The sequence below is a fragment of the Doryrhamphus excisus genome, linkage group LG9, assembly GCF_037039965.1.
Source record: "Doryrhamphus excisus strain RoL-2023G ecotype Guam linkage group LG9, RoL_Dexc_Guam_v1.1, whole genome shotgun sequence".
NCBI classification, from domain to species: Eukaryota; Metazoa; Chordata; class Actinopteri; order Syngnathiformes; family Syngnathidae; genus Doryrhamphus; species Doryrhamphus excisus.
In genome coordinates, this window is record NC_136365.1 from 9,997,081 (window position 1) to 10,024,880 (window position 27,800).

The 27,800-nt window shown below is 40.2% G+C and overlaps 2 protein-coding genes across 4 annotated transcripts in view; one reads left to right on the forward strand and one right to left on the reverse strand.

The window, feature by feature from the left end:
* The window catches only part of ctnna2 (catenin (cadherin-associated protein), alpha 2), a 228,383-nt gene that overhangs the window by 90,542 nt on the left and 110,041 nt on the right, over positions 1 to 27,800 (reverse strand). The window lies entirely within an intron of this gene.
* Positions 16,833 to 22,157, forward strand: lrrtm1 (leucine rich repeat transmembrane neuronal 1). The gene has a single exon (XM_058046019.2). It carries the CDS (start codon positions 17,893 to 17,895, stop codon positions 19,468 to 19,470), a length of 1,578 nt encoding a protein of 525 aa, XP_057902002.2. The 5' UTR covers positions 16,833 to 17,892; the 3' UTR covers positions 19,471 to 22,157.

The following is a 27,800-nucleotide window of genomic DNA, read 5'->3' on the forward strand; positions in this document are numbered from 1 at the left end:
ATAGCCACTGACTGACGGAGGATCACATTGCGAGCCTCAAACTCAGCACACCCTTCCAAGAGTTCGCCACCAAGTGCCACACCAAGCTTTTTAAAGCGCCTCCACAATGCAACATTTTTTGAGGCACGTTTTGCAAGGTGCAAAACTTGGTCACTCACTCGATACCACTACCACTCACTACCACTATTGCTAACATATGCGAAGCCGGTGATAGTAGTCTTATATGTGTTGGTTGAAAAAAAATGTAATCTTATGTGAGCTGCTAACGGTTCTTTTAATTCATGAATGTGTGTCCATTATGTGAATGGTTCAAATGAATGCACACTGCATTGATCAATTGAGAGGTGTGTACTCATCGCTACAAATGATTGAAATTGAAAATAAAGGACATTTACTCAGTATTTAGTATCTGACCTCAGTGTGCGTCACACTCATAGAAGCAATACAAGCATCCAAGCTACCACACTCATGTGAATGCACAGATGAGCTCTTCTATGCCAAAGCAGAGGACATGACAAAATTAGTCATTGTGTTGCCTAAAGAGACTAATGTGTCCTTTAGGCACCAGTGGGACGAAGAGGATTAGAGATACTCAGTGCCAAAATATAAAAAATAATAAAAAAGAGATTAAGAGGAACATTTCTGAAGACACTGCATATTAAATTTAATGCATAATCAAAAACCTTAATTGAACTGGGAGAAACAAAAAAAGGAGCTGACTCTAAATGACACAAACATATCTCCCCATTGTTTAAAACATAAATGCACTTGCTTCTGAACAATAATTGTTTTCATTTCCCACAACCAAAGATTATGTTAGGTTTAAAAAATAAATGTAAAGAAGATTAAAACATTGCAAAATGGGCAGCCTAAAGGGAGATAGCGGCTACTTGTTATTTTCTGTTCCTGATACCGTGAAAGTATTTTTTAATTTGAAGATGGAAGATGTAGTATTTGTGTTTGGTCTTCAAACCTAAATATACGAAGCATCTAATCTAAAAACACTAAGCACAAACTTTCTACCAGGCAGACAAGAATGATGAATCATAGGTTCATCCATGTGTCACACTTAGACACTCGTACAGCCCGGCAAAGTCAAAAGACCATTTATGGCCAACCTGCATACAAAAAGGTCAAAGTGTTATATTTCTGTTGATATGATATGAATATTTATGAATGCATGCTGCACAGCGCACATGTGGTTTGCTTGCAGGCCACACAGCTAGGAGACCCGAGTTTGATTCCACCCTCACGCATCTCTGTGTGGTGTTTGCATGTTCTCCCCGTGCGTGCCTAGGTTTTCTTCACATTCCAAAAACATGCTAGGTTAATTGGCGACTCCAAATTGTCCATAGGTATGAATGTGAGTGTGAATGGTTGTTTGTCTATATGTGGCCTGTGATTGGCTGGCGACCAGTCCAGGGTGTACCCCGCCTTTTGCCCGACAACGACTGGGATAGGCAGCACCCCCACAAACCTTGTGCGGATGATACTCGTGAATGAATGAATGAATATTTATGAATGTGTTGCTATTCAGGTGTAACGTGTAATTCCCTCAGGTGGACTACTACATATTAACAAACACAGTTGGCTGTTGAGTCTTTTATACGGTATATTTGTTTGCAACATTTCAGATTGCCATCGAATGGAATGTGCATTTAGGTTCTTTCCAGTAACGATATGCTCAAATTATGCTTCTGTGACAATGTTCGCAGCTGCCTTCATCCATTAGCCTCCTAACGCCCGGAATGAATTCACCCAGGGAGATCATATGGAACAGTTCCTGCAAGTAAGAATGCGTAACAACGGAAAATGCAGCCAGAGAAATATTAGTTTGTCTGTTATCCTTGTCCACACAGGAGACAAGTGGACAGAGGGTGCATGCATGCTGGGGGAATTGGTTGAGGGCCCCTGGAGCATATTCGCTCTGCTGTACTCTACTGAAGTACAATGTGTAATTACGTGGTAAACCGCGTTTTGAAATGCTTCACTGCTTTTTTGACCCCAAACCTGTAATGGCTGAATGAGATCTGTAGTATTGTGTGTGAAGGCAGAACCGTTTCATAAATAAACTGAAATAGGTTGTTTTGCACTTCATCAAAAGTCAAAATCTACTCAAAATTTCTCATTTTCCGTCAGGCATTCACAGGATCATGCACTCCTGAAAGCCAGGAAACGTTCTCTTCTTGAACTTGGTGGGATCGTCGCGCTGCATAAGCAAGGCCTCTCACAGCGTGCCATTGCTGCTGAGGTTGGACGTAGTAAGACAGTCATTCAAAAATTTTTTAAAGATCCTGAGCATTACGGAACAAAAGACAGTCAAGTGGTAGACCCGCAAGATAAAAATATTTCATCTGTCAACAACATTTGACACGGGCCTGTTTTAGTGAACAAGAAATATCTACCAAACTGTTGCTGAAACCAGAAGCAGTGCGATCTCGCCGAGAAAAGTGCATTCATGTCGGAGTGTCCAAGGAGTTGGCGAGAACCACAGTGTTCACCGATGTCTGGTAGTCCCGCAAAAAAATGTAATGATCACATTTCCACTATGCCGAAATTGACTGTCTGCAGTTAGTAAACCCAGAGCCCTCACGTCCACCAATCACAGCAAAGTGGACGTGCCCGAAGGGGGATCATGGGTGGAATAAATTAAAACAGTCTGGAATAGATGTAGATTCTGGAAGAACTCAATACAAAAGGTTGAAAAATGAGCAAAGTAATGTTAAAGTCATGTGTATCATCTTGTGAACTGAGAGAAGATACCCCTATTGCAGAATAATGTTTTATTATACTGTAGCTATAGCACAGGGGATCAACATTTGCATGCATTCATTCATTCATTCATTCATGTTCTCCACATATCTGTGTTGACAGTACAGTATCTTGAAATTATTGCAATAAAATGTGACAATGCTGCAGAAAAAATAAAACACAATAAGACAGGGATGAATCTGGTATACTTCAACAGCAATAGCATTGCAAATTAAATAAATAGCTTGTTACACCGGAGGCAAACTACTACACAGGTGGAGGATGCATTGGATATTTTGTCTCAATGTGTCCCAAGATCAATGTGTTAAATGATATCAATTCTGGCGCTTTGTCAATTCAATTAGGCAGGAGTGAGCGGTGCAATTACTGTCCAATGTGGGTACAATGTCTTCAGCAGGCTTTAAGGGGAAGCCAAGCTGATAATGACGGGGCGAGGAAGTGTTTGTAAGAGCCCGGGGTGGCGTTTGATAATCGTGCTAACATGTTTGGGTCAGGTTACCAGCAGATAATGGGGAGCTAGATGCTCATTAAGATACGATGGGCTCCCTTGGCTGGAGCGCCATGGATGGCTTCTGTTTTGACTTGTTCTCATTAAGTGGGCATTAAAGTGGTGCTGTGGTGGATATCAGCAAGTTTGATTACAGGATACTATAAAAAGGAAAAAAAAACATAAACGCAAGTGCTTTCTGGTGGAAGACAAGTGCAAACAAAATGTTTTGTCTGCCTCAAAACTCAAATTGAACTTGGAGTTCAAACCATCATGTACTATCTGACATGTGTATTAACCAAAGGTGGTGACCCATGCTGATATGTACAGTGTCTGTACATATGAGTTAATTGCTAGCATTTGTACATGTATCATATATCTTTCATATGGTCATATGCTGTAGGCCCCAAAAGGCAGGGAACTATACTTGGCAAAGTAAACTTCAATTTAATTTTTAAAATTGCTTGCAAATCAGCTGACTTACACATGCAAACCAACAGGTAAGTATGTGACAGCTGTCCTTTCTGTCACTCAAACACATACTGGTGACCTGCACCAAAGACAGAAATGCACTGGAAAAAAAAACAAAAAGTCTCTCAAAAAGTTAACAACAGAAGAGGGGAGGTTATAATGTTAATTTTAAGATAGCCGTCATCAATGAAGTAGTCTGCTGCATGGGATGTGATTCCATGGATGACTTTGTGAACTGGTGTTTCTAAAGAGCCACAAAAAGCTCAAGAAAAAGCATAACATATTCTTGCAGAGTAGAAGTCAAACACAGTTCAAATTCCCAATGTCTTGCAACTTAACCCTATAGGCGTCAGGATTGGGATGTTACTTTTTCAAAAGGTTATAGTTTGAAAAAGGCATACTGTAAATTAGAAAAATCCTCAGTAAGACCCAAAAATCGCATGATGGCCGAGTGGTTAGCGTGTGGGCCACACGGGTTTGACTCCCCGCTCGGGCATCTCTGTGTGGACTTTGCATGTTCTTCCCGTGCATTCGTGAGTTTTTTCCGGGTTCTTCCGGTTTCCTCCCACATTCCAAAAAAATGCCTGTAGGTCGGACTCCAAATTGTCCATAGGTATGAATGAGAGTGTGAATGATTGTTTGTCTATATGTGCCCTGTGATTGGCTGGCGACCAATCCAGGGTGTACCCCACCTCTCGCCCAAAGACAGCTGGGATAGGCTCCGCGACCCTTGTGAGAATCATTTCAACATGTCATTGCTGGACTGAGTGTCCTGGTTTTCCGTAATCAAAATATGGTCACCCTATCATTGAGTGCCCTATAAAGTGTTCTTACAAACAATATTTACACTTATACACTGAGAATTTTAAAATACATTAAATTATCTCATGAACTGATGGCGATTTGTTCGATTCTTTAACATGTTTCTAATCCTCAGCAAAGTCAGTAAACCCACCAACATGTGTTGCTTATACAAGGATTTCTAGCTCCTTTTCCCTCTCCCCATTCTAACATGATTGCCCTGAGTATATATAACAGCACTGCTCGGCCTGGAATACTGCTGTCACTTAGCGTTAATGCAGCCCAGAATGGTGCTACTCGAGGTGGATCCAGAGTGCCTTCTGGTACTTTCGTATGTTTAATGACTGATGCCGTTTGCTTACTCCTCTCATTACCCGGGCTCGTGTTTGGACTATGAGCCTGTCATTGGCCATTATTATCTGTGGACAAGCAGGCTGTGGATGTGAAGAAGCACAGGGCTTATCATCAGGGTTGCATGTATGAAATGACTGTGGGATGGAGTGGTCAGTCGAGGCAGTGCGTCATACTTTAATGTATGAATGAATACAATACCAAATCAGACGCTGCACTGTGCAGAAGCCCATGGATTTGACACCTACAGAAACTTTTGTTAAATGTGACAGTCAAGCCTAATTGGCACTCTTCACTCTGAAGTACTGCATCCCAAAGGAACCAGCCACCAGATTGGGGTATTGGGACTAGTGGATACTCATTGGCAGATTGACTTTGCAAAGTATTTGTGTCTGAAATGGTCAAAATACTCCAGTGTGTACCCAGATTTTGGTGTAAATTGAAACAGTGCATATCACTGGACTCGAACTTTTAAAACAATATCATAAATTTTCTTGATGGATTGTTTTCGTTCATCGTAAATCTCCCATTTAAGTAAGGCCTACAAGCTCTCAGTGCTCGGGGGGGGGGGGGGGGGGGTGATGGCTATTCTTGCAGATATTCAAAATCTGTCAGGATTGAGAATTGATCTGGAAGTAACCTCATGTCAGAACTCCACCTCTACCTTGGTGGCATCTGATTGGAAGTGGAGCTCTGCACCCGATATTGATCCAGTCACTGGCCCATCCATCTAATGTGTCATGTCATGTCATGAGTCCACAAAAGCTTTGAAAATTCCTGTCTTGAGATATTTCTTGGCCGAGTGTCAACATGTTAACTGTCCTGTTCAATGGTGGTGGGGTTTCAACCTTCCTTACCTTGGCTATGCCTTTGAGCAATGAACATATTGTACTTCCGGGTTGCACTTCTGTAATATGACAGAAAGTGTAGAAGATGGTAGCTTCCTTGATTCTTCTCTTCAACAATATTTGGTTGTTCACTTTCATATATTTTCTGAACAAGTTTCTTCTTACCCTGTTGACTATTTGCAACAAAGGGTCTGACGGTTCTGTGAACGTGTTTAAACAATGCTCAACCAAAATATGGACTGCAATTTCAGCTTGGCGTTGGAAAATAAGCATAAAAAAATACTCACTTTCCTAATAATAGTGCACACTTCTATGTTCACAAGACACAAGGTTCCAAAACCAATTTCAGTCTTACCATGACGGACATATGGCTTACTTCGCTACAATAAGGACGTATAAGGGTTTAGACAGTAAATACAAATTTAGCCGACCTATTTTTGGTATACCTAAAATTTAAAAAAAGAAAAGAAATGCCTTTGTGGATACTTAAGAAACACCATGTTCATTCTGAAAACATTTTACAAACTGACAACAAATTAGTTGTATCATGAAAGAAAACATAATCATACATAATCATACAATAATCAAATAAGGAGTGAGAAAAGTTAAAGTTAAAATCGCAGCCAAGGGATTTAACACTCCATTCCGAAAGCCTTGCTATAGAACTTGCTATATAATGCCTCTGAACTTTTGACTGACACCTCACTCGACCCAAAAGACAACCGTCTGCTGTCGCACATTAGCCAATGTCTGTGTGCAAAAATTTACCTAGATGGCTCTGGTTAAAAAAAAATAAAACAAAACAAAAAAACAAACAGTCAATCTTAATGATGGCTTGCATATTGATGAGCCAATAAAACTGAAAACACCAAAATGCTGAATAATGTGTGGGCTTTTGTCATAAGAGCAAGAAAGTCACCACAGCATTGTATTAAAAGAAATTGAGTTAGGAAGCAAGGGAGCTGTGTTTTCATGGAACTAGTTAAAAAAAAAGTGTACTAAAACGCCTATTCCTCAATGTCAGTATGACTTAGACAGATTCAGACTGTTGTGGATACAAATTCAGCTTGTCTACCATGCCCAAATCATTCAAGGACAGTTTTACATTTATTTTTGGTATGACTTCTTTAGGCGTTATAGCCAAAAAAGTCCAGGGATGCTTACAGGTTAAAATGCATACACACAGCATGAGGAATAAGGAGGAGTTGAGGAAATGCCTGGTTATCAGAGGGGATGAAAAAAAAATCTCGTCCTGCAGCAGCAGCAGCAACAGTATGGCCAGCAAGAGCGACGCTGCCTACAGTCTCCCTGAACTGAATAGCAAGTAGTTTGCGAGGGAGGGACTGAAGGAAGAGGAGCTGCTGGAGAGAGGAGACGACGAGCGTTGGAGGGAGGGAGGTTGGGAATAGGGTGGAGAGGGTGAGAAAATGAGAGTGGTGTGATATCTCTGAGAGCAGAACTGTGGTAAAGACAAAAAGAGTCAATGGGGTGAGAAGAGGGTCTGGGTATCATTTATGTACTTTTGTTACACTGCAGGAGAGGAAAGGGTATTTATGCGCACTTGTCTGGGCTTTTGCATGTGGCCGTGGGGGTGGAGGGATTTGCATTTTATTTGTTTTAATGTCACTTTAGTTGAAAGTAAACTGCCATAAAAGGGCCCTTTAAAGGAAACATGGTCAATCTAATAACTCTTCTTCATGCTAAAAAACCTTAGCCTATTTCATCACAGTGTTCTCTCTTCTTCATATTACACCATTACAATCTCCAAAGTGGGGTATGTGTACCCCGTAGGGTCAATTGCCATGGGGGTACGTGAATGAAATTAACAATTACTGCCTAATGCTCAAAATTACCAGTGTGCCTGAATGCCTCACAGTGTGAGGAGACCGCTGCAGGAAGGAGACAGAGAGGCAAGTTGTTGCTTGTTCAACAAATTAAAGTAAGTTTGAATTATGACTTCTTTTTTTTATCTTGATGATTCCATTTATATTGCTGTTCCAATTGATCTCCGCACAGCATGGCAGTGAAAAACTGTCACTGAGTGGAAATTCCAAAATGAGGCTTTATTGATGGTTGTGCGTATGTATTTTAGATATTTACAAGAAGGGGGTAGTGGTTCCTTTAGAGTTGGGACACCATGGAATTATTCCAGTAAGATAATGGACACTCCATACTCAACAAGCAGCATCAAAACTAGTCAGTCAGGCCTGTTGTGGCTCTAAATTTATCTGGTTGGCTCTAAATTTATGGGATGACATCTTTACTTCAGTTGCACAGATCTTCAACTCTCACATGAGTATACGACACCCTCAACTGGTAGATGTAGCAAATACAATAATAGACACATGCACTGACAGCTCGCTCTAATACACCACAATGATGCAAAACACAATACATATTCATAAGATGTTTAAAAAAAATACAAGTTACAAATCCACCAACAGTGAAATGTGATGTAATGAGGGAACATTGTACCCTCACATAATGCTATTTACTGGCTTTTCTGACTCAAATTAGCAGAATTGAGATCAACTCCAGGGGAAAAAAATGAGGCACATTTTGTGCCTAATGAATTATTTGTGGTATTCATGAAGCATCCTGTTGGGACATGTGATCTGTGAGTGTGCAGTGCTGAAATAAACACACCTGTGACTGTGTGGTGGGTGACTCCACATGAGCAAAAGACACAACATAACTTCGGGTATGGGGCTGAAAAATAGGAAAATAATTTAATAATTTAGACCCACTACTGTATACAGTATCTGATTGCCACTTTTTAAAAATGTAGTATGTATCATTGGGATGTATTTATTGTATGTTCCTTCTCATTTTTCTTCAATTAAATACTTACAAATGAATACAATGAAATGGACATGAAATGATGTGTATTCATGTTTCAAAATATGTTGAAATACATTTGCTGAGTGGCAAATCCCATTTTGGGAAAATGTCTGCTTTAGATCACTTGCCCCAAAGGCCATCACATAAATTTTACTGTATGTGACCTGGAGAAGGATGACAAACACAGTATTTAAGTGGCGGAAACGTAGTCGTCAAGACAGCATTGTTGGGGATGTGGTTCATTTGTTTTAATTAAGCATGACAGTTCATTTTTACGTTTTCAGAGTTCCAACCAACCAGCCTATGCCAACTGTGAAAACAAGATTAACAGCCCGCTTACTCAACTTTATTCCCATAATATTTTTACTTCATTCTATGCAGCTTATCTTAATATTTTGACTTTATTCTCACCAAAATACTGTTTATTTTATTTTTATTTTATTCTTTTCTTGTTACATTGCAATTTTAGAATTGAAATAGAGTTGCAAATGGCCCTCGGGCGGCACTTTGGACACCCCTGACAGAGAGGACAGAAAAAACGAAATACTAGAATGTTTAGACATCCACACTTCGCACTCCATCCCAAATTGCCTCATGATCTCTGCACTTGCCATACTCAACTGTCAAAACGAGACCTCTATGTGAGCTTTTAAGCAAACCGCGTGAAGTGCACCATTTCAAGCCGGCACAGCTCTATAAACCTCAACCGAGTGACAGGAAAACAAGCTTTTGGGACACACATTGCTTCCATTACATCTCTCCTCCAAAATAAGATGCGATGTAGATGAAAAAAAAGAAAGACGGGGCCTGTGTGTACTAACACAACAGACTTCCTTACTTTTCCACACTGTCAAAAACATGCAGAGAAAAAAAAATCCTTGTGTGAAGGTGATGCTATCATAAATCACAAGGGTTTGAGAGAAGGATCTGTGTTTATGTAAGCCTGGATAATGATGAGTCAAGCTGCTCATCTGGGTGGGTGGTTGAGTGGAGGTAGCTCTAATCAGGGATTATTTTGGGGGGGGGTGGCATCCTCAAGTCAGACAGCCACCAGCAGATGATCAAACAGAAACATGTATAAATGACAACATGATGGCACTAGTACATTTACTGGAGATTGTTGCCACCGTAGAGACAGCACAAAAAAAAATGCACACAGCTTGACAATCCTGTGTTCTATTGCTGTAATGATTCTGGGTACATATTTCCCAAAGCCTGATGGAGCAAGCACAAGCGGTGGAATTATTTTCATGTCGTGCACACTCCTTTCACATGACCTTTGTCAGTCCATCTGCACAGAGCATAACAACAGAGTGAGGGCTAAAGAATATCTGATAATGTGCACCATGTGAGCAAGAACAACTTACTGACATGTTTGGTCACTGTCATGTAGTCTCCGTCTCACTACTTACAAAAACACGGTCCAACAATGGTCACAGCTATTAGAGCCACAGTCCTCGCACTGAAACATGTGAGTGCGATTCATCAAAGCATAACTGAAACAGCACATACGCAAGCATTAGTACAGACATATGAATCAGTCTACATGTGATTCATTTAACTGTCACACTGCATCAAACTGAGCGCTGATATGATCAAAGACTTAATAAACAGCCACAAAATCGGCATGCTGCATTCGTCCGCTCCCACCACGTATTTGCATATAACACAAGTGAATGCACCTAGCGGCTCTTTGCCTATTAAATAACACGCCTGCTGCAGCAAATTGTCCAGAGCCTATATAACATTGTATGCATAAACATGCTGCTGTAAATGGTCTGGCGTGCAAAATGGAGCCCACCATTCAAAATGTAATCGTATTGGCTAAATATAGTCTGTGTTTTACTTGGATTTTTGTATCATCACTGATTGCCTTGTGAAAGGATGCCCCAATTAACGCTTCAATTATCTTATAGTCGCTGGATGTGTGATCTCCAAAAGCAAATAACCTCGGAGTCTCTAATTAGCGTCAGATCAGCAAACACTGACATTAACAGCTGTGGCAGTAGGCAACCTCCTGATATTGTTTTATTCTTAACTCCAATTGATGGCAGTAGATGCATTTGAAGTGTCATGACGTATGTGAATATGATCATCCAGCACATCTGCATGCGCTTTAAAATATTTACGATATAATCATCAGTGGGCGGCACGGCGGACAAGTGGTTAGCGCGCAGACCTCACAGCTAGGAGACTAGGGTTCAATTCCACCCTCGGCCATCTCTGTGTGGAGTTTGCATGTTCTCCCCGTGCATGCGTGGGTTTTCTCCGGGTACTCCGGTTTCCTCCCACATTCCAAAAACATGCTAGGTTAATTGGCGACTCCAAATTGTCCATAAGTATGAATGTGAGTGTGAATGGTTGTTTGTCTATATGTGCCCTGTGATTGGCTGGCGACCAGTCCAGGGTGTACCCCGCCTCTCGCCCAAGACAGCTGGGATAGGCTCCAGCACCCGCCGCAACCCTCGTGAGGAAAAGCGGTAGAAAATGAATGAATGAATAATCATCAGTGGTATTAATTCAGTTCATGATTAATTGTGAAATTATAAGAAGCATTGAGGAGGATAGCGTGCTTATGTTTACCAATGGTTCCTTGTATTGAGTGAACCTGTCTCATCTAGTCTGAATGACCCCAAACGGGTTCCATTTCCAACAATTTACTCCAACTACGTTGCATTTTCTGCAGCTAAAATGGGATATTTACGATTTAGGAGGTGGGCTCATGCTTTATGGGAATACATCAAATGGTTAAGCAAAAAGGAAGACATACACACCCGCTAGCACAAGGACAGGCTTAGCGGCTGTGGATTTTGTTCTCTTGTCAGAGGATTTACCTTCCATTGTCTGCTGCCAGAGACAGCACATGCTGCTTTTTAATCAAGGATGCAGTTTTGAATCGTAGTGGCGTCATGATGCGCTGACAACTGTGTTCGTCTTCACTTCAGGGCTTGGAAATGTGTCATTATGCAGAGTCACATTGCAAAAAAAAATCAGTGGTTATCAGTGGTTTGTGTCTGTGTATTCAACATACGCCCAGTGCTGTAGCAAGGTTGTAGTAGCTGTATATCTTTAATATATGCACTGTATAAATATGAGTATTTATACACGTTCTACATCTATATCAGGGGTGCATGCACTTTTTCAGCATGCAAGTTACAAGTCGACATGATCCATCCCTTAGTATAAAACATACACTATGTATATGACTGGTAAACTTTGAAACTACAAGACTAAATATTAATGATAATTCATTAATATGAATGATTAGTATTTCACATATGACTCAACAGTTACAGGTGATCAAATTAAATCATTCAATAATTCACAATTCAATTCAAAGTGGCAATGAAGATAATTACACATGATTCCTCAATAGTTGCGTACATGAGTACCAGTAATATGTCAGTCAATATAGCTACGTAGCGTTCATTAGACACACAGTTAATGTATTCTTTCTCGTTATATGTATATAATATTATATAATATTATATAATATACAAGAACTGAAATGCAGAAGCAGCTGAAGTCAAGACAACATATTGCAATGTTTCAGCAATGGGCACACTTTCCAATTCATCATGAAATAATAGTTTACTTCATATGAAAAGTACTAGTATGTAAACTGTAATGTTTTGTGGGGAGATCACTTGAAAAAGCTGCATGTATTATTCATGAATTTGATGAAAATACTATGCAATTAAAGCAGTTAACCCCCCCCCCCCCCCCCCAATAAACCACAGCTCCCCAGTGCTGGCAGCACTCACGCAGCCCCCAGACCATGGTGCTACCACCACCATGTTTGACTGTAGGCTAGACACACTTAACTTGCTGCTGACTTGTGTTGCCAGCTATTTAAACAACAATGTTTGCGTGTTAAGTCATTTTCCCCACAATGACCCGCAGCCCCCCAGTGCCGGCAGGACTCACGCTGCCCCAAACCATGACTCTACCACCACCATTCTTGACAGTAGGCAACACATATGCATCTTGTTTCTAGTACTGTCCATTGCAAAGATATACTATTGCTGAAGTGATGTTGTCACTTTTGTGAAAGAATGTATTTTGGAATGGAATGGAATGGCCTTTATTGTCATTATACAAGATGTACAACAAGATTTTACCCGGTGCCCCCAAAAACAAATTCATCCAAGCTCCCATTTGTGTGTCAACTACACAATTTAGATAGATTCATGTCAATTACAAATGCGTGGGGGGGGGACTACATTTTCACTTTGATGACGATTCAATGAAATGATGATGTATGTTCTTGTTTAGCATATGAGACATTTCACACTTGGGAGGGTTGAGCGTGTGAAACATGAAACGTAAGACATTTCCTTGAACTTGACTATTCATCCGCCTCCTTCCCATCCCTAACCCAAAAACTTGCCTTGCACAAGGAACTCTAATTATTGAAGCACGGAGTCAAAGATGTTTCAAAAGTTTCAGCATCAGAGATTAAATTCGGCTCTTCATCATTCCAACAGGAGAGACTAATGGATACATGACACTGCATGAAATGCTTGGCTCAGAATGAGGCACGGGGCCACGCTGGTCAGTTTTTGCAAAACTGGGGACATACTGCTGTGTGAAGCATAGTTTTGGCTTGGTGGTTTTCATTTATATGCCACTGAGTATTTCTTTTGTTAGACACAAAAATAGTATCATTCATCTTTCCTTAGTAAAATACTGGCAGGTGTAAAACTGATTTTGTTTACGTTTAAAAGCATGTCTGACACCAAGCGACTACTCTATGTTGTGAAATGGCTAAATCACCATCTGCCACTTGTGTCTCCAGGGGAACACCTTTGTTTTTTGGACGTAGCTCCAAGCAAGCCAGACACCGGTTAAATCTCTCTGCGACTCACTATTCATGTGCTTGTTCCAAGTAAGAAGGAGCAAGGAGTTGTTTAGCTGGGTGAACTCTCTGTGAACTTTTTCATGAAAATTAGTCGCCGCTTTTCTCAATGCCATAAAGTCTCTGTATAAATGTTGGCCCAAATGTGCTGCAATGCAACCTATTGTTATCTCTTTCTTGATGCAAACCTTTAACAATGATGGCATTTTCACACAGTTCCCTTTTACTGCTATGCATTTTGTCTAGCTCAACATCAAGGCAGCAACTTTTATATATTTGGCTCTGAGGATTCTGAGACAAAATAGGCATCTTCCTCAGTTAAGTTGCAAGCAAAATCACATTTAAAAGCTTATGTAGTATTTCATTTTAGACAAATGCAAAAATTAAGAATGCAGACTTAAAACACTTTATTATGATGCTGTTGCAGCCTGACAAGTAATGATAAAAACCATCTGTTTGTCACCTGTGTAAAGCCTGTGACTAATGGAATTGGCTATTAGCAACATTATAAAGTAATTACTTGCCATCCTGGGTTTCATTCTGTGTTATGACATTTTGTGGTCACTAATGCACTGCAATTATTAATACTGTATGAAAATGAAAAAAAGTCAACAAGATGACAACATGTGTGCGACAGTAGAACCCCGATTAGCATCATTAATTCCCTCCAGAAGGTTCAACTCTAACTGAAATGGTCGCAAACTGAATCTGTTTTTTTTATGACAATGACAAACTGAAGTACTTTAAATGCATACAAAAACATAAAAAATACAGGATATTTTTAACTGCACTCAGGACGTCTGTTGACAAGGGTAAATCTCCTGCGGACCAGAACGGTTGGAAGCGATGAGTTTTGTTTTTTTTTTTCCAGATCCTCTCCACACAGTTACATATGTATACTATGTTCAATAATATCAGTTGCGCAATGCTGATATAAAATCAACGAGTTTGCTAGCTAAGTTATGTGATGTATTCCATTGTAACGTATATGCATGTTCAAATAAAATGAAACCATTGCCATTACCACGTATTAGTTGCACCTTTGATTGTTAATATGCAATTTGCAAAGAAAAGCTGCTGCCAATATCTGTATTAATATCAAATTAAGTGCTGGACAATATTTCTACCAAAAAAAGCTGATATCAATCAACTCAAATATACTGTATAGAATTAGATTAAGTGGGTTAGAAAAGACACACATTAAAGTGAACATAATTAAGTCATGTCATATGCTGGGTTGTGGTCCGTAGCATATAGAGGAAGCATCTCTTCCCACTTCATCAACATCATTGACAGCCACTCTAGAATATAAATATCTCCACCACAATCCTTTCCCAGCAGCCTATCACCATTATCTCTGAACTAGATGGGCCAATTAGTCATCATCTGCTTTGTTTGGTCGGGCTCACACAGTCAAACTGATTCAATAAATTATTTAAATAATGGGATGGTAATCATAGATGCTGTTTTTTTTTATTGTTGTTTATGTGACTGCTCAAATGAATCCAGCCACAACCATTGAAATCACCAATTATTTGGACTACTGGGATTTGCACCAATTTATTTATTTTTTGTTTTATGCTCAGTGGACATCCAAATAAGGCATTCCAGATAGTCTGATGTACACAAACGCCACATGGCACCTAAAAGCTTTTTTAAGACATCATCATCATCATCACCATATTAATGTTGTTTTTATTTAGTTTCTTGGGCAAGTTAACAAACAACAAAGGAGTAATGATGCTAATTCTAACATATGGTGATCAAGGCAGCAGCATTATTACACCCCTGTTGAGCAAATAAGAAATATGTGGTTCCAGACCCAACCACCATAGCTGAATTTCTGCCAAATAGGAATCAATGTTAATAAACAGAATATGTTTATAAAGCATTGAAAACCTGTTTATGACTTTCTAAATGTGGGTTTTAAGATTATTAGAGCCCCGTAGATGTGAAATAACAGCCCTATAATCACTTTTTCGTTCTTGTAAAAGTCTTATATTTGTTAATTAACTCATTGAATACACAAGAAAAGGGGTTTTCCCAGGTTATCCCCAGGTTCGATGTCTGTGTGACAGTTTCCTACATGCTAGGTTAATTGGTGACTCCAAATTGTCCATAGGTATGAATGTGAGTGTGAATGGTTGTTTGCCTATATGTGCCCTGTGATTGGCTGGCGACCAGTCCAGGGTGTGTCCCGCCTCTTCCCCGAAGAGAGCCGGTAGAAAATGGATGATTCAGTTTCAATGTTGAAAAAAGGCAGACTTGAACAAATTGAACTGACAAAAATAAATTAAAATTAATGAACAAGTTTCAAAGATGAAACAAATTTGAATGTTGCCCTCTTGGATTGCACATCTGATGGTGATGGTGGTGACTTTAAAACAACAAATAGTTTGTTTTTTCATTTTGCTCAGCAAATCACAGAGTCATTCCCGTGAGCGAGAAGCCGCATCTCGCTAAACGAACTGAAAGGTCAAGTGGGGAAAGACAATGCAGTGACACCAGCCATATAAGTCTTGTCATAGATCATCAGCTAATTAATTGGCAAACGATGACAAGCCAAGGACTTGTTTCCATAGAAGCGCAAACAAGAGCAGAGTGGAGGTTCAGAGAGCGATCACAGAGCTTTAAACTAATACTTTTTGGCAAGCATTTAGATCTGTGGTCCAAGAGGACGGTCTGGACATAATTGACAATGACAACAGAATGCAGGTCTATAGGGTCATTTGATCAAATAGAGAATGCCATAGATTAGTTTTGACTTATTATATTCCAGCTACGTTTGGACTGATATGACTCACAAACCTGAATGATCCATATAAGACGGAACAGTTATATTACTCTGGCTGACATTAGTTATGAATTCATGCACGTGTACCTCCATCATATGGCTATGGAGGCGATGACTTGTGCTAACAATAATGTGCATGTTCTTATAAGGAATTTCCTTATGCATCAGATCCATTTCATTACACATGGAAATTGTTCTCCACTGAAACTAATAAAGGTTACCATTCCATTCGGTGGATGAATGTTACTTCACAACTCTGAACTCATAAAGCTACTCTCGCGCAGTGAGGTCAAAGGAGGCAGACATTATTTGGCCGAATTTATTATTGAAAGAGAAGAGAGAGAGAGACAGCTAAAGTGCGACAGAGAGTTTCATTAAAGCACTCAGTTTAAGCTCAGGCCATTCTAAATATGCAAATGTCTCAGGCACGGGCTGTGCAGGGGTGCAGGAGGTGGGTTGGGTGGGGGGGGGGGTCACAGCAAGAGAATGACAAGGAGGGAAGAGGAGGCAGGGAGGAACGGCATGACCAAGTGAGTGAGCAATCAAGCCAAAGAGAGCGAGAGAGAGAGAAGAGAGAGAGTGAACCCTCTGAATTGTGAGTGGCTTACGACACTCAGTGAACAGTCTGCGTTTCTGCATGCACGGTCAGTGTACCGGTCTGCTGCGAGGGATTGTGCGCTCCTTTGCCTTCCATATTTACCGCCCCTGCTTGCCTACCAGCACTAACCTTCAGCACCCTCTTCCAGTCGCCTAAGAAATCGCCTCGGAGAGCGATCGAGCGAGCGAGGGGAGGGAGAGAGTGAAACCTGCAAGCTGCTGCGGATGCAAGAGGTTTTTTTTTTGTTTTTTTTGTTTTTTTCTACCGAGGTGAGCCATTGAGATGACATGGAATATTGTCAAAACAGGGTTCACCACTTCCAATTCTTTCTTCCTCCCACTGAAAGCATGATTTAAGGGATTTAAACAGATCTGTGATTGCTTGCTGAGATGGGCGATAATATACGCTGCCGGGTCTGCTGAAACTTAAGCAAGAAGGGGAGGAGAAAGGGAAAAAAAAAGACAGATATCGAGAAAAAAATGTTCTCCTCTCCCCATGATCATTGCAGCAGAGGACTGCGGAGGAGCTGAGGAGACCAAGCTCATGCATGCTGACCGGGGAACTTGCGCTTTCTACCATCTCCCTACTTGGATTCCGTCTCTTTCTGTCTCTTTCACTTGAGGAGAACTAAGACATTGTAAGCCTGCCAAGGATCTGGTGTCCACTGAAAGGCGAGAAGGGAGGGGGTGGTGGTGAATTTGTACCACAGTGGGGTCCTTTTTAGATCCACACATAATTAGTGTCGGGGCACAAAGCGAGACGCTGAATGGAGATTGTCAGCTTTTGGATAGGGGGTGAGTAGGAATCTTTTCAGATAAGATCGATCCATGAGGACATTTTTTTTCATCTTTCGTCTCCACCCACCATTTGATCTATATCATAAGAGACTTTATTTGGATTTCTTCAGCTGGCTAAATGAAAAAGACTAGTCCTGTGTTAAGCTAAAATCCACAGAAGAAATCAGATTTAAAAATAAGAAACAAAGCATGATGTGCTACATATGATGTGATAAAGTAGAAAAACAATATCCAGAGTGAATGGACATTTGCTCAGTGACATCCCTGGATATTCATGCTGATGGATTTCCTTTTAATTGGACTGTATTTAAAGTGGCCAGTGAAGAAGCCCCCTGGGTTGATACTGTTTTCATTGGGCATTTTTTTAAGGACGGTCCCCTTGGCAGAGGGGGTTTGTCCCAGGCTGTGCCGCTGCGACAGCAAGCTGCTGTACTGTGAGGGGCTGAACCTCACGGACATTCCCCAAAATCTCAGCAGTGCCATGGGTCTGTCCATGAGAGAGAACAACCTGACTGAGTTGCGTGAAGGCCAACTGGCTGGCCTGTCACAGCTCACCTGGCTCTACCTTGATCACAACAACATTGACATTGTGGAAGAGGCTGCATTTGACAGGTTAAGGCGGGTCAAGGAATTAGACCTGAGCAGCAACCGAATTGAAAGTCTGCCAAATGGTACCTTTAGGCCCCTCCCAAACCTGCGCATCCTTGACCTCTCGTACAACAGGCTGCAGGCCCTTGAGCCTGACTTGTTCCATGGCCTTAGAAAGCTCACCAATTTGCATTTGCGCTACAATGCTCTCAAATTTGTGCCAGTGAGGATTTTCCAAGACTGTCGGAGCATGCAGTTTCTTGACTTGGGATACAACCAACTGCAGAGTCTGGCACGGAACTCCTTCGCTGGACTCTTCAAGTTGACAGAGTTGCATCTCGAGCACAATGAGCTGGTTAAAGTCAACTTAGCCCACTTTCCTCGCCTGATCTCTTTACGTACCTTGTATATGCACAACAATCGCGCAACTATCGTTGTCAATACCCTGGAATGGACTTGGCACTTTTTGGAGAAGATCGACTTATCAGCCAATGAAATCGAGTACATTGAGCCGCATGTTTTTGAGAGCGCACCAAACCTCAAGGTATTGATGCTGGACTCCAATCGGTTGATTGCTATGGACCAGCGCATCTTGGATTCATGGTCCTCCCTGACCAGCATTACCCTTGGAGGAAACGACTGGGAGTGCAGCCGCAATGTGTGTGCCTTGACCTCCTGGCTGAGTGCCTTTCGAGGGCAACGTGACAATTCACTGCTGTGTTCAAGCCCGGACACAGCACAAGGTGAGGATGTCTTGGATGCCGTCTATGCTTTTCAACTATGTGAAGATCCCCCACTGGAAGTTACCTCAGCAGGCCTGTACGCCTCGACAAGGGATCAAGTTCATGGTGGCTCTGTGTTCCTTGGCCCGTTTACCCCCAACCCTTACGAAGGTGAGGGCGGCGAGGTGGTCACCAGTTCTTTCACCGTCACAGTAGGCCATGACGACCTGGAGAGCACCATGCAGATCCACAAAGTTGTGACAGGCACAATGGCCCTCATATTTTCTTTCCTCATCATCGTGCTCATGTTGTATGTGTCATGGAAGTGCTTTCCAGCCGGAATACGACAGCTGAGGCAGTGTTTCAGCAGCCAGCGCCGTAAACAGAAGCAGAAGCAAAGCATGCAGCAGATGGCTACAATTTCTACACCGGAGTACTATGTTGACTACAAGCCGAACAATATTGAGGGAGCTCTGGTGATCATCAATGAATATGGCTCATGTACTTGCCAGCAGCAACCTTCTCGGGAATGTGAGGTGTGACCTTTATATGTGGCTATCCAGCAAATCGGTTCTTTTTGGATACACCGGCGAGTGCACGGAGGATTAAATGTATATTTTGGTCACATCTTACGCAGCATCTCACTGTGATATGGAAGGAGTTTGCTTCATGCAGCTGACCATTTTGCTGTGGATTTCCTGCTGTTTCTTTGCCCATTTGATGCTACAAGGCAGAACGGGCTCTTGACTCTTGGAATGGTTGATGTAATAGCAGCACGAAGAGGAATACATTACAAGCTGCACATTTTCTCCCCTGATTTATGGATATTTGAGCTTTAATGTGTCTTTCGGCTACAGGACATGTAATTAAACTGTGGACAAAACATTTGTATTATGGTAAACACTATTTCACAAGGATCTAACATATATAAAAGATATTTAAGTTGGATTCAAAATGTAAAGATACAAATATATGTACAAATATTAAGAGGTGCAAGTGTGGAGAAAAATGATACACGATAATCTATTTCTTTTGTAAACTAAAAAAAAAAGCAAAATGTTTAAATACATGAATGCTATTCACATTGAAATCATTTGTATGTGAGAGGCTTGTCAGAAAGGATGGATGACAAATGTGTTTGGTGACTTGAGTGCAATATCTCTGCAGTCCTCTGAACAAAAATAAATAAATACATAAAAATAACTCCCAGAAAATGAAAGAGGCATATTTGCATATCATCTCAAATGTAATAGCCATGGTCTAAATTTCTATTTTAACTCGCATTGTGTTGCTTTATGATCCACTGTGTTGGTTCACTGGTAGTATTGTTCCCTTCCCTTGCTTTGAATTAACTTGATCATATATTTTGATCAGTTACACGTTCATATTGTTATATCTGTGTACCATCAAAGTAAAAAAAAAACAAAAAAAAGATATAAAGTCTCATTGCTTCTCACTTGTTGTGGCTTTCACTGAATCAAGCACATGAAACAACAGCAACCATCTACACCAGACATACTGTACCTATAATCAAAATGCAGATTTGAATTACTAAAATAGAATAATCCACCAGCCTCAATGGAGATTTTCACATACAACCTTCTGTGTTTTTATGTTATGTAAAATGTTGCACACAAGGACATTAGAAGTGTATATACTAGTGTAAATACACTATTTTTTTGGTGTTCATATGTACAGATGTTGTTTCCTCTGTCCTTTTACATTAGCTGCTGTATTTTGTGGCAAGAGGCTGGCGGGGCTGTAGGATGAAGACGGGGAATCACAGTGACTGCAGACAGAGGGAACAGACTGCTCTCTAGTGTGTATATATTCACATCAGTGTGGATGCCTTTTGCCTATTGTACACTACATTCTGACTCTCAACTCCCCGCAGCAGTGGAGGCATACAATGACTTTGTGATGGCTTCTTTTGTGGAGAGGAAAAAAAAAATCACTGCAGAATTTTGTTGTGTTATTTTGATATATACTAAGATTATGTTTACAAATTGTTATTCGACAGGAATTTTAAAAAATGTCTTCAGAATTCAGACAATATTTACCTATTTCGAATAAGGGTTACGCATGGACTTAAGGGACCACTCAGGACATAACATACAGTGGAACCTTGGTTTCTGTGGCATTGGATTCAATTTTCAACTAAAATGAAAAATACCTATCGCACCAAAAAAACTACTAGTCAGCGGAATTGAGTACCCAAATAAAGCAGCCACACATTGGTGACAGTCTCTGTGAAGGATTGATTGGGGCCCTTTTAAAGTTAGGACACTATAGGCAGATTCCGGAGAGCAAATCCTTGAATCTTCCTCATTATGTGTGTGTGTGGGTGGGTTATTTGTTCACACAACACACACAGAAACATGAACAATTCAACATTTTCCTCAAAGCGCAGTGTGCGGTAGACTGGTGAGGCGTTCAAAAGCACTGCATATTTTGGAGTGTTAGAGTGTACATGCCAGAAATTGGACAAAGAAAGTGCAAAACAATACCCAACTCAATAAAAAACGGCACCAAAGAGTGAAGGTAACATCTGTTACAATAATATTCTCATGTAAAAGTAGAAACCTTTAACACAGGATGCAGAGGGGATGGTTTAAGGTACACACATAACAGAAAGTGTTACAGGCCGGTGTGTTTAATTGCACCTGAGTGGTGAAGTTTACTGAAATTTAAGAAAGTTCAAGTGAAGAAGTATGCAGCGCTAACTGTCATACTGTAAGATAACGTCCGTACCTCCCCTCCTCATTCCACTTATGTGTATATCACATTGGTTTCTGCATGCAAAAGACGATGGATGACAATATTTTGGTTTTGGGTGTCTGGAATGGATTTATCGGATTTGCATTATTCGTTAAGGGAAAAATTGCTTTGGTGTCCGTATGTTTTGGACCCCCCTGGAATGGATTAAGGATGAAAACCGAGGTTCCACTGTAGTCTTTTCTCAGGCAGGATAATGACTGTGATTGTGAAACTGAAATGGTTGTCACTGGGAAAAATTGTCAAACTAACCATATTTGGACATGTGAAAAAATGAGGACACCCCTTGAAGCTAGCTAGCTAGCTATCTCTTTTACTTTAAATGCTGCATACAAGATGGTGAAAAATTGGCAAAAGATGCATCCCCGCTGTGTTGCCTGTGCTATTTTCTTTTTTTGACGAATACACCACATGGTGGTGTGAACCCATTAAACCCCAAATTTTGACCCCATAAGTCGGACTGACTTGAAATTTCTCACACAACTCAATGCCCTCTACAACACCCACTGTAGGATGTTTACCTGAGTCACTATGGAATTTGGTACACTGGGATTTAAATGACTAGACTAGTTGAAAAACATGGCTATCATCAAATATGTCTTAGCAACTAGTTGGCTGTAAGTCATTGACCATTTTTCTAATAATGATACAACTTTGTAGTTATTAGTATTATGTATGCTAGCATTTTTTCCAAAGCATTTTGTGTACAACTCATAATGCGCCACAAATTTACAGTCATGTTAAAAAAAAAATCCAAACTGTATTCAGGCTTGGACATAAATTTAAATGGATGCCACTGGTCTCACTTTTTGGCATCATGTAATGTAATCATGTAATCTCATGCAACCAATCAAACCAATGATAATGAAAAAAGTTATGAAAATATAATGATAGTGGGGTATATGAAATAATTTACAAGTATATTATATTATAAACTGTACAATCATCCCTTGCGAACATTGCGCCCTCACTCTCTGTCACTCTCTCTCTTTTCACTATTTCATTGTTGCGGTTTATTATTAGCAAAAAATGCATATTTAAGAAAAATGGTGATATGAACTAACTAAATTAACTAAAGGCATTGATTCCATGTTTAAATAATCTCACAAGAGGCACAAACATAATAATTATAATAATAGCACGGGCTACTATTGACCCCATAACCCACAACAAACTAAAACTAAACTCTGATCATCGGATGTTACTTCACATATTTGTCCACCCACCAATAAGGTCCTCCAGGAACACATTTACTGTGACACACAAGAGCAGTTTTATCTCCATTTTAAATGGCTTATTTACTCTTATTATGGCAACTATATTTTGTAATGGGATTGTAATGCAATTTGAAGGCGCTATTACAACACACTGATAGACAATAGCCACCACAGGAAGTACGCTGTCAAAAAAAACAACAAGGAACTGCTAACATGTGAGTCTGTTACTTTATATGGGTATTTTTTCATGTCAAGAGGGCTCTAAGATTGTAAACAGTTTTTCTATGCTGTAACTAACGAACCAACTAACTACGATAAACGAGGAATGACTGTATATCTGTCTAAGGCTACGGTAGGTAAGAATGACTTGCATTTCAAGTTTTTCATCACGCCCTGCCAATGTTGAACGCTGGTTAAACTTTGAAGTAATTTGTCAGTGAACATGTATCAGGCAAGGATAATGGTTATTGGTTGTCATGCAAGATTTATGATCCAGTTCATATTTGGCCCATCTGAAGACTCGACATGGGTGTTAATCATCCAGATGCCATACACTGTAAATGCAAAATACTCCAGTATCTTACAGTGAGGCATAAGCATAAGGACATGGCATCAAATGATTCTCTCATCATCATATCCTGTCAAATAATTCCATCCTTAGCCGTCCTTCAAAGTATGGCAAAGACTCTTTGACACGTGACGAACAAATCTCGAGGTTATGAAGTTTCATTTGTTTAATTATTCCATGGCGTCTGGGCATTGAGGCCAATGTTGGCACCTCAATTGATTTTAGGTCGCTCTTTTCTTAAATAAGCTGCGAGAGCAAAAGGTGATGGAGAACAACTGAATATTTTAAAAGCTTGGAGTCCGGAGGGCTGACATTAAACTACTTTCAGCTTATCTCTATCCCTGCTCACCTTTACTTTCCCCTTCCCTCTCGCTGTTTCCCTCTGCAACAATATGAAGCATGACTATGGACAAACAAACACATGAATTCATTTAACTGACAATAGATAGGGTTTCTGCTTGACCTGTGCCTGGGGTGATCTGCTCCCTCACTTATAAACACAGAGATAGATGCCGCTTGATAGAAATCCATACGGGTGGACAGTAAACAAAATGTTCAAGGTGAAAACAAATGTATTCATAAGCTTATTCATATTTCAAGCATGCACTGACACATGATATGAATCGTCATGGCAATCCATAATTGATTGTGAAGATGGGAAGTGGCTATTGTGGTGTTTTAACGACCACTGACACATGATACTCTGTTCTTTTTTTTTCTGCACAGAGCCCAGCTGACATGACAGTACTGTATATGCTGTTGTGTGCACAAGTGAGCATGTGGAACATTTCTGCACATGTGGATGGCAAATACTATGCACGACCGACCAGGAAGGTGTGTGATGTAGGTCAATAACGGGGCTAATTATAAGAAATGTTGCACAATTACAAGGCATATTAAATTACTGGGACAAAAGGAGTATAAAGGTCACAGCGATCCCAACAGGAAATGTGGTGATGGGTGGTTGTTGTGCAGAAAACAAGAGGGACATGGTGTTTATGTGAATGTGAGGTAAAAGGTCAAACATTGGCTTTCAAGGAAGCCAAGGAACAGTCACAAGCTGAAGTAGGCACACTTTTGTCTGTCCATGCCTGTAAATATTGTTTTGAGTTGAATGTGAAACACTACAGCATACAACATTGCCTATGAAATATCTGTATACTAGTACTAGCACCTTTCAAAATAATCAACATCCATTTGCTAAAATTAACTTATGTTATAAAGGTGGGCGGCACGGCGGTCTAGGGGTTAGCGCGCATACCTCACAGCTAGGAGACCAGGGTTCAATTCCACCCTCTCTGTGTGGAGTTTGCATGTTCTCCCCGTGCATGCGTGGGTTTTCTCCGGGTACTCCGGTTTCCTCCCACATTCCAAAAACATGCTAGGTTAATTGGCGACTCCAAATTGGCCATAGGTATGAATGTGAGTGTGAATGGTTGTCTGTCTATATGTGCCCTGTGATTGGCTGGCGACCAGTCCAGGGTGTACCCCGCCTCTCCCCCAAAGACAGCTGGGATAGGCTCCAGCACCCCTGCGACCCTTGTGAGGAAAAGCGGTAGAAAATGAATGAATGAATGTTATAAAGGCCCCCTATTATACTATTTTCCAATGATTATAAATAAATGTCAAATGTTTTGTAATCATGTATTGGAAAGCTAGTCTTGATGCTGGAATTTTAATATGTGTAGTGATTTTCGGAAATAAATGAAACACTTCACACAAACTTCATGACATCCAAAGCCACAGCTTCAAAAGACACCATTTGTGCCACTCTTCTCTCAACAGCGAAGAAAACAAAATTTGTCATTTTTGTGGCCCTAGCCACCACTCTAACACAGACTTGAATATCATATTTTGACAGATAGCTCCTCTGACCAATTGCAAGTATTTAACAAGCTGCAAGGGACAACGCCTCTGTATCATCGCATGTGTGCACTCGTGACAAAACGTCACTCTGACGGTAAGACCTTTAAAAAATAGCTTGCAGCAAGCACATTGACACAAAATTCCTTCAAAATAAACAAATTAACCAAGCTAGCTTCCTGCACGAAGGGAGCACTGCTTGAGCAACATTATGCCGTGTCATTGGGGCTAGGACTGTGCTGCATAATAAACATTTAACACCCCCTCATAACTAGATGCAGAGCTAAATCATAGGTGGCAGCATGTACTGCAGTGGGCTGCGAGGAGACGGTGATGACTAATGACAGTGTGTGGGTGGCTTTGCACGGCTCCTTTTATAACAGGTGGGTTATGAGGATCAATACACTAATTATCAAACGCACTGTCTTAGAACCCCAAATCCTTGTCTGGCTATTTTCTCTCCAATTGCACACTAGTCTCTTTCAAATGTCATCTTATTTTTAATATGGCTGCGCATTAAAACACACACTGCACATGCATTTAGGTAAGACATTCACAACCTACATATATTTCAATAACACCAACCTTCCCAGTCTGGAAATGGTGCAAACTGTCCAAATCTTAAATGTATTAAAACATACACAAGGTCCAACAGAGCACTTTAATTACATTCATTACTCGGGCTAATTCTGCAGGCGGCCTATAGTGCCTGCCTCATTTACATGCAGTATGAGTGCCACTGAATAAATAATAATGACTGAAGAGTCATTATTCTTACCTACGTAGATATGGCACCGTTGGTAGACCTGTGGCGGCTGCTGAGGAAGGTTAAAGTGCTGCGAGAATGGGTGCAAGGTTGGCAGGCTGAATATTTATTACACGGTATGAGTACGGGATGAGAATGGGACTGAGAATTGAATGTCCAACATAATTATTAATATATTAATATTTATGTATTTTTTATTCTAAATCAGAATTTTTTCATGATATGGTCATGGTTTTATTTTATTTGAACATGCATCAGATTACAATTGAGTGCATCACATAATTAGTTCACAGTTCCACATGTCCAAAAGGAGTAGGAAGAAGCAAAGCTCATTAAATCCTACCCCTCCATCTGGTACTTTTACAATCAGTAACTGTTACATCTACACTTCCTACTTTCCTATATATATTTTTTTATTTTTTTTAATATTATTTTATTTTATTTACGTACCGAAGTACAAGGTGATATGACCATACAATGACATAATGGGTACCATAGTAAGTGTCAATATAGTGATATATAAAGCACATCATGACTGGTTCAAGACTCTTCATCCTTGTATTTAGCAAACATCAACTGCTTGTATTGTTTCTTGAATTGGCTCATCATTGTGCATTGTTTGAGTTCCTTACTCAATCCATCCCATAGTTTGATTCCACTGCTTCAAATGCTATAGCTTTTTAACGTAGTCCTAGCATATAAGTGTTTCAAATTTAGTTCTTTCCTGAGATCATATTTCTCCTCTCTTGTAGAGAAGTATTGGATGACATTTTTAGGTAATTGGTTATTTTTAGCCTTATGCATTATTTTAGCTGTTTGAAGATTAACTATATCAGCAAGTTTAAAAAATATTTGTATTTTTGTATTTGTGATTTTAGAAATAAGGAGTTAGTATGTTCTCTGTAGGCGGCATTATGAATTATCCTTACTGACCTTTTCTGCAGTACATTTAATGAGTGAAGATTAAGTAAAGTAAGATAAGTAAAATATGGTACAACCAGAGAGTGTGGAGTAATTTCTGATTGAGAAAGAATTTTGCTTTGTTCAATATTGATGATGATAATAATAATAATAATAATAATAATAATAATAATAATAATAATAACATTATAATAATAATAACATTATTACATGTTATTGATGTGTGCTTTTCTATGGCTATGTAGAATTTTACTAATGCTTAGCCTTGCACTTAAAATACAACATCAGGGTCAGTCAGTGAGATAATGCGAGGAAACAGCTGGGCTTGCATCTGGGACTCCATGTAACCGGTCTGAGAGCAGATGTGGGTCAGTGCCTAATATTCAGAGCATTACGGTGGCTGGACTAAAAGGCTTTATCTAGGACTGACCTGAGGATTTATTGTTCATTCGTTATTATGGAAAAAAAAACAAACTTTTGATTAGACCTTTTAAAACCTCCAAAACATAGACACTGATATTTACCCTTCAGGGAGTTTAAGCCATAAGTGTTTTGATATGTAAAATGATTTCTTTACTCTCCAAATAAGTGTGACTAAAAGCGAAGTGCAGTGACGTCAGGGGTTCAGAGTTGAGTTTTAGCGTAGCATGGTTTACAGACACAACATTAGTTAGGGATTGTTGTGCCTGTTGTGAGATAATTTAAACCTGCATTTAAAACCGGAAGCAATTAACTTCAATAGGGATTACTGTAGTCTGAATC

Bases quoted from the DNA above. Each gene is read 5' to 3' on its own strand.
- lrrtm1 (XM_058046019.2), top strand. From the start codon at position 17,893: ATGCTGATGGATTTCCTTTTAATTGGACTGTATTTAAAGTGGCCAGTG.